Source organism: Phyllostomus hastatus, unplaced genomic scaffold, assembly GCF_019186645.2.
Source record: "Phyllostomus hastatus isolate PE091 unplaced genomic scaffold, TTU_PhHast_1.1 phas_contig_133, whole genome shotgun sequence".
In the NCBI taxonomy this organism is placed as follows: domain Eukaryota; kingdom Metazoa; phylum Chordata; class Mammalia; order Chiroptera; family Phyllostomidae; genus Phyllostomus; species Phyllostomus hastatus.
Window position 1 is genome coordinate 1380830 of NW_025333577.1, and position 7852 is coordinate 1388681.

The 7852-nt window shown below is 43.7% G+C and overlaps 1 protein-coding gene across 2 annotated transcripts; it reads left to right on the forward strand.

The window, feature by feature from the left end:
• Nucleotides 1–211: 211 nt before the first annotated feature.
• Nucleotides 212–6701, forward strand: AURKC (aurora kinase C). 2 transcript variants are annotated; one of them, XM_045850791.1, is made up of 7 exons: nucleotides 212–260; nucleotides 373–412; nucleotides 642–833; nucleotides 1639–1777; nucleotides 2566–2714; nucleotides 6173–6347; nucleotides 6531–6701. In XM_045850791.1, the coding sequence occupies exons 1-7, from the start codon at nucleotides 212–214 to the stop codon at nucleotides 6699–6701; spliced, it is 915 nt and encodes a 304-aa protein (XP_045706747.1). The 2 variants fall into 2 exon arrangements, with proteins under 2 accessions (XP_045706747.1, XP_045706738.1); XM_045850782.1 differs by lacking the exon at nucleotides 212–260 and having other exon boundaries at nucleotides 352–833.
• The last annotated feature ends 1151 nt before the right edge of the window (nucleotides 6702–7852 follow it).

The following is a 7852-nucleotide window of genomic DNA, read 5'->3' on the forward strand; positions in this document are numbered from 1 at the left end:
AACAGTAAAAGGCCTCCTGTCCAGCATCACCTCGCCATTTCCCGAGCCGTCGCCGAAGGACCTACTGCGCTCCGACGACGCGTATTGGGACTGGAAGAGTCTCAACCAGTGTTTTGTGTTCCCTCCTGTGATCCCTTTTCGAGATCAGCCGGACCTTCACACCCCGCTCCGCAGGACTCAGGGGGGCATCATCGCGCCATCGTTTCTTCTCATGAGTGTCCCACAGCCTGTGGTGAAGTTGGGCGATGCTCAGCCCACAGGTGATAGGGAGAAGAACCAGAATCAGAAAAAGGGTTGAGAGGAACTGCCCGCGGTCGGTTGTTGGGGGGTGGGGTGCGCAGTAAAGGAAGCGTTGACAGCTCTCTCTTTCAGCAGCTGCAGAGTGTCCAACACTGCCCAGCGTGCCCGCCGCGTGAGTGCCTTTGGCTTTGTATCTGCAAGAGGAAGGAAAGTGGGACGGAGGGATGAAAACTGAGTGTGCCTCTGAAGTGTTGACTCATGGGACTGAGAGCTGCTGCTCAAACCCCTGGCAGGGCCCTGGAGAAGCGAAAGGGGCTGAGGGAGGGTGCATGGAAGAGGATGGCGAGCCCTCGAGGTCCGCTGAACTCCCAAACTGAGACTTTTGTTTCCACTCCTGTTAGCCGGAGCCTCACCATTGATGATTTTGACATCGGGCGTCCACTGGGCAAGGGAAAATTTGGGAATGTGTACCTGGCTCGGCTCAAGGAAAGCCACTTCATTGTGGCTCTGAAAGTCCTCTTCAAGTCCCAGCTCGAGAAGGAGGGAATGGAACACCAGCTGCGCAGAGAAATCGAAATTCAGGCACATCTACAGTAAGGACTGTTTAGGCATGATAGTTCCACTCTGGTTCTTACCCTTGTTCTTCTGTGTCGTCTTTTTTTTTTTTTTAATTGATTTTTTTTTGAGAGAGAGAGAAACGACGATTTGTTGTTACGCTTATTTGTGCATTCATTGGTTGCTTTTTTTTCCCCCTCTCTCTCTTTTAAATCCTCAAACAAGGATATGTTCACTAGTTTTAGAAACAGGAAGGGAAAGAGAAACATCGATCCATTGTCTCCCATATGTGGCCCAACCAGGGATTGAACTGGCAACCTTTTGGCATAGATGACACTCTGTCTAACCAACTGAGCCACCTGGCCAGAGCACTTCTTTTGTTTTTTTAATGTTTTAATTGATTGGAGAGAGAGAAACATCAATTTGTTGTTCCACTTATTTATGCATTAATTGGTCGATTCTTGTATGTGCCCTGACCAAACCTGTAATCTTGGTATATCTGGGGGACTCTCTAACCAACTGAGCTACCCGGCCAGGGCATTTAGTGTCCCCTATTATCTCTGACATCTGAACCCAGCTTTTCCCCCCAAACTATCCCCAAATAGGCCCTTGTTTTCACCTGGAAGATTTTTTCTCAGCAATTCATTACAATTACACCATATATTGGCTCCGTGTGTCATGCACCTAATGCCCATTCCCTGTTCTCCCCTCATGCCCTCCCAGATCAGGCTATTATTATTCAGGGCCCAGTACATTTTGCTTCTTGTGTGACCAATCACTTGTGACAGCATCATGAGTTTGCCCTCAGGGAGGAGTCTGACTCTTTCGGCATCTCTCCTCCAGACACCCCAATATCCTACGCCTATACAACTACTTCCATGATGCACGTCGTGTGTACCTGATTCTGGAATACGCTCCAAGGGGTGAGCTCTACAAGGAACTTCAAAAGAGCCACACTTTAGATGAGCACCGTACAGCCACGGTGAGGTGGGGGTCGTGAGGGTCATGGGGGCTTTGGGGTCCACGAATTTGCTTTGGGCTGGTGAACAGGGAGGGTCACTGCTTGTGGCTGTCATGAATGTCCAGATTTTGTTTTTTTATTTACTGCTGAATTGTATTCTATAAATTTTGCATAATGACATGTAGCCTACAGTTTCACATTTGGATATCCAAATTATCCCAGAATATGAACAAGTTGTGTGTATAAGTTTAGATTTTTTGGTTGTAAGCAACAGAATCTAACTCACTACCTTATGTGGTGAAACACTGGTAGGCTGGCTATAAGGGAGTTTGCTGTATTAGTGAGTGGAACCTGGCTTAGAAGTAGGAAACAAGAGTTTTTTTTTTTAAAGATTGTATTTATTTTTTTAGAGGGGATGGGAGGGAGGAAGAAGGAGAGAAACATCAATGTGTGGTTGCCTCTCATGCACCCCCTACTGGTGACCTGGCCTGCAACCCTTTGGTTCACAGCCCATGCTCAATCTACTGAGCTACACCAGCCAGGGCCAGACTCTTTTTCTTTCCTTCTTTTGTTAAAAATAGTTTTTAAAGATTTTATTTATTTATTTTGAGAAGGGAAGGGATGGAGAAAGAGAGGGAGAGAAACATTGATTGGTTGCCTCTCGCATTCTCGAAACCGGGACCTGATCCACAATCCAGGCATGTGCCCTGACCAGGAATCAAACCTGCTACCTTTTGGCTTGCAGGGCAACGCCCAATCCACTTAGCCACACCTGTCAGGACCAGCCTTCTTTTTCTTTGCTCACACAGATAATGGAGGAGTTGGCAGATGCCCTGACCTACTGCCACGAGAATAAGGTGATTCACAGGGATATTAAGCCAGAGAACCTGCTGCTGGGGTTCAGGGGTGAAGTGAAGATTGCAGACTTTGGGTGGTCTGTGCACACCCCCTCACTGAGGTAAGTCAAGGTGGTGGGGGGGTGGGACCTGGGTACTAGTTAGGAATGCCCTGCCTAGTATGGCTCATTTGGTTGGGCATCATACTGCAAAGCAAAAGGTTACCATTCAATTCCTGGTAATGGCATGTGCCTGGGTTGCAGGTTCAGTCCTTCATCAGGGTGCGTGTGAGAAACAACCAATCAATGTTTCTCTTTTGCATTGATGTTTCTGTCCCACTCTTTCTCCCTCTTTCTAAAATAAGTAACTTTTTTGAAGCGATGGTCCAGTTTAATACATTTTGCATGTAAGACCCAGATACAAACCTGGGTTTGTGTTTGAATGCAGGCATGCACCACATTACGATGTTTTCTTTGGTCAGTGATGGACTGCATATACAATGGGGGTCCCATAAGATTATAACGGAGCTAAAAATTCCTATTGCCTAATGACATGACGTTGCTGACATACTCACATGTTCATGGTGATGCTGATGTAAACAAACCCACTGCATTGCCAGTTGTATAAAAGTATAGTACATACAATTATATGTAGTATATCATGATTGATAATGATAGTACTGTAAATGACTATGTTACTGGATTGTGTAATTGTTATACTATACTGCTGCAATTCCGGAAGGATTACAACATCTATAACTGCAACAAGAACCTTGCTTGGGCTTGGGATGATGTCACCAAGGAGTGTATAAGCAGCATCTGGAAGCAGACACTCAAGAGGCTTGTCCAGGACTTGGAAGGATTTGCCAACATGAGGAGTTTGCAAAAATCAGTAGGGTTGTGATTGAGATGGCAAACAACTTTAAACTGGGTGTGGATGAGGACCATATTGAGGAGCTTCTGGACATGGTTCCTGAGGAACTGACTAATGAGGAGTTGTTGGAACTGGAAGAGGAACGCATAGCTGAAGAAAAGGCAAGAGGAAAGGAAACTGTAGAAGAAGAACCCTCAAGAAAATTTATAGAGAAGTACTGAACAGATACTTTTGCACACCTCAATAAGCTCCTTAAAAAGTTTGAAAACAGATCCCAATAGAACATTCATGATGCATTATCTGCTTAAAAGCAAATCTATGATGAAAAAAAAAAGTGGGGGAACAAGTAAACCACAGTGCAATGTATTTCTGAAAAGAGTGACCTTAATAAGAACCTTGGCAGGTCCTTCAGGGAGTATTTCAGAAGAGGGCATTGTTATCACAAGAGGTGACAGTTCCATTTGTGTTATTGCAACTGAAGACCTTGTGGTGTGACAAGATGTGGCGGTGGAAGACAGTGACAGTGCTGATCCCGGCCCTGTCTAGGCCTAGGCTGATGTGTGTGTGTCTCTTAATTGTTTTTTTTTTTTTAAGATTTTTATTTTATATTTAGAGAGAGGGGAAGGGAAGGAGAAAGAGAGGGCAAGAAACATCAATGTGTGGTTGCCTCTTGCATACCCCCTACTGGGGAGCTGGCCCACAACCCAGGCATGCGCCCTGACTGGGAATCAACCAGTGACCCTTTGCTTCGTAGCCCGCACTCAATCCACTGAGCTACACCAGCCAGGGCTTGTCTCTTGGTTTTTAACAAAAAATTTTAAAAAGGAGAAAAATTTTAAATAGAAAAAAAGTATACAGTGAGGATATAAAGAAAGAAAATATTTTTGTGCAGCTATACAATGTATTTGTGTTTTAAGCTAAGTTATTACAAGAGAGTCAAAAAGTTTTAAAAAATAATAAAGTAAAGCCCTGGTCATTGTGGCTCAGCTGGTTGGAGTGTTGTCCCGTAGACCAGAGGGTTGTGGGTTCCATTCCTGGTCAGGGAATATACCCAGGTTGTGTGTTGGATCCCCATTTGGGGCACATATGAGAAGGCAACCAATCATTTTTTTCTCACACTGATCCCGATCTCTCTCTCCCTCTCCCCCCACCCCTCAGTGCCCCATCTCCCTCTCCCTTCTTCTCTCTGAAAGCAATGAAAAAATGTCCTTGGGTAATGGAGACCATTTTTTTTAAGTTTATAAGGTAAAAAAGTTACAGTAACCTAAGATTAATTTACTATTGAATAAAATTTTTTAAAAAATAAATTTAATGTAGCCTAAGTGTACAGTATTTTAATGTAGGCTACAATATAATTTTACTTTTTACTTCAGAGTCACAGAGGTGACATCCATATGATAATAATTAAGCCTACTCTACATTTTCAAGTTCTCAATCCAAACATACAGATTAGGGCAGGTCATTCATGGAAGGACCAGGTTCCTCATTAAAAAAACAAAGTACATTTGATAGGGAGCTGGGCATTGCCCTACTCACACATCAGCAGAATTATGGCAGACAAAAGGGAATTCTTTTTCCTTTTCCTTTTTAAAATATCAGGGGAACAATAGAAGGTTGGCTGACTGGTGAGTGGTCCTCTAAGCATAAAGTATTTATAAAATCAATGTTCGTGTACAGTAATATCCTAGGCTTTCACATTCCCTCACCAGTGACTCACTGATTCACCCAGAGCAACTTACAGTCCTGCAGACTCCATTCATGATAAGTGTCCCATAGAGTGCACCATTTTATCTTTTATACTGTATTTCTACTGTACCTTTTCTATGTTTGGATGCACAAATACCATTGTGTTATAATTGCCTACAGTATTCAGCATATGAAGATGCTGTACAGGCTTGTAGCCTAGGAGCAATAGGCTATATCATGCAGCCCAGGTTTGTAGTAGGCTAGATTATCTAGGTGTGTGTAAGTGCCTCCATTATGTTCCCAGGATGATGCAGTCACCTAATGATGCATTTCTCAGATACATCTCTCCCTATCATTAAGCGGCACATAGCTCTACTGCCTTTTTCAAATGTGTATATTATGTATTTGGAGACAAAGAATGTGGTTTAACCATATCTTTTTTTAAAAAAAATCTCTGTTGACATATAATTATACCAGTAAGTTTCCACATAAATAAATAACCATTGCTCCATAATTTCAGGAAGTTTACTGAATGAATAAACCATAATTCAGTTTTGATCTCTCTCAATGCACTAGCAGTTTGTTCCAAATCTTTATTTTTTCTTTTATTTTATTTAAATTTTTCCCATTTATCCCCTCTCCACCTCCATCCAACCACCTCCCCCCAACAATCACCATACTCTTGTCTGTGTTCATGAGTTCTTCCTCTTTTTCACTTTTTGCTCAATTCCTCTGCCACCCCAGCTGTCAGCCCCTTTCCTTTCCTTTCCTTTTTTCTCTTTTTCCTTCTTTCTTTCTTTCCTTCCTTTTTAAAAAGATTTTATGAGTAATTCCAAAATATGGAATTGGCAGGGCCCAGTACTTGCCTTCCCTGAATCTTAGTCCATATTAAAACTTGTTTCCAAACTCCCATGCTGGGGAAGGGACTTCCTAGGGTCTCCCATCTCACTGGGAGCCAAGAGAGGAAGGTTTCCTTTGTTCTGGGCCTCTGGGCAGCGCTCTCTTCCTTGTCCTCTTCTAGGAGAAAGACAGTGTGCGGGACTCTGGACTACTTGCCCCCAGAAATGATTGAGCAGAAAACATACAGTGAGAAGGTGGATCTGTGGTGCATTGGGGTGCTCTGCTATGAGTTACTGGTGGGAAATCCACCTTTTGAGAGCACCTCCTATTCTGAGACCTACAGACGCATCCTCAAGGTGAGATGGCCACACTGTGATCATCCACAGGGAAACCAGTCAGTGGTGGCTATTGGGTGTGCACAGTCTGGGACACACACCAAGCTTGTCTCTTTAGATCCAGTGTGTTGCAGGAACTTAGAACAGATAGAACATGGACCAAAAAAATTAACCATACTTTTGTTTCTTTTCTGGTCTCATCAGGTTGACTTCAGGATTCCTTCATCAATACCTTTGGGAGCCCAAGACTTGATCAGCAAGCTTCTCAGATACCAGCCTTCAGAGCGGCTGCCATTGGCCCAGATCCTGCAGCACCCCTGGGTGCGGGCCCACTCTCAGAGGGTGATGCCTCCATCTGCTCAGATGGCTTCCTGAGCTCTGTCCTCCCCCGTTTCTGTGTGTTTGTTCGAGTTCTCCTGACCCCACTATCTCATCTGCCTTCAGTTTCTTCTCTTTTAAAATACAACATGTTAATAAAAGGTTAATCATTTTGTACCAGGTCTTTATGGTTGCATAAGTAAGGAGGTCAAAATGATGCCCCACCTGACCCCCAGACATGGTAAATTAACCACTGTCCTTGAAAATTAGTGACTGTTGCCCTGGCTGGTGTAGCTCTGTGGATTGAGTGCCCAAGGGTCACCAGTTTGATTTCCAGTCAGGACACATGCCTGGGTTGCAGGCCAGGTCCCCAGTGTGGGGTATGCAAGAAGCAACCACACATTGATGTCTCCCTCCCTTCTCTAAAAATAAATAAGTACAAATCTTTTTAATAAAAAAAATTAGCGACTGCTTTCTACAGGTAAACACTTTAGTGATATATAACTTACCACTTATAACAGTGACTCCTAGATTCAACTAACCCCCACATTTTCAGGACTAGTCAATACAGGTTCACTTTTCATACTGACATACAACATGCTACCATCTTCGCAATAAAATGTCTCGCTGCACATCAGTGCTACCCAGTTCTCAAATGAATTCACTGGCACCTCCCGGGTGTATCATTTTCTAATTGCTTCAGAATACCCCTAATGATAATAAATGTAACATCTCTTCAGAAACCACACCCTCCTCTTGCAGCAATTGAGGGAGTGTTTTTCCAAACTTCCCGTATTCCTCTCTAACAGTGTCATGTAGCAGTTGTTCTCTTTATCCACAATAAGGTGATGTCACCAGAGTAAACATCTAGACTCCTCAGCTGGGAGATCAAATCTACATTCTGTTCATTGCAGACATCGTTGTAATCACTGTCTCCTGACTAAATACACTGCATATGGTGTTTGCCTTGGTAATATTACTTCCACCACCACACTGTACGCATTCTCTGCCATGTGAAATGTCCAGCAGGTGCAGAAGATAGCCCTGTGATGACCAGACCCCTCATTAAACAAACAATTCAGCCACTCCACTCTCAGATGCACAGCCCCACTGTTGCAGATCTATCATTTAAATGCTCCCAGATATTAGCTCCAGGTTTTTCACCTCCACCTTCAGTGCTTACGTAACTCTGCACTTTCTAGTGTCAT

Coding starts and splice junctions, on each gene's coding strand:
- AURKC (XM_045850782.1), top strand. CDS start 499: ATGGGACTGAGAGCTGCTGCTCAAACCCCTGGCAGGGCCCTGGAGAAG. Junction 834..1,638: donor GAAATTCAGGCACATCTACA/GTAAGGACTGTT, acceptor TCTCTCCTCCAG/ACACCCCAATATCCTACGCC. Junction 6,348..6,530: donor CCTACAGACGCATCCTCAAG/GTGAGATGGCCA, acceptor TGGTCTCATCAG/GTTGACTTCAGGATTCCTTC.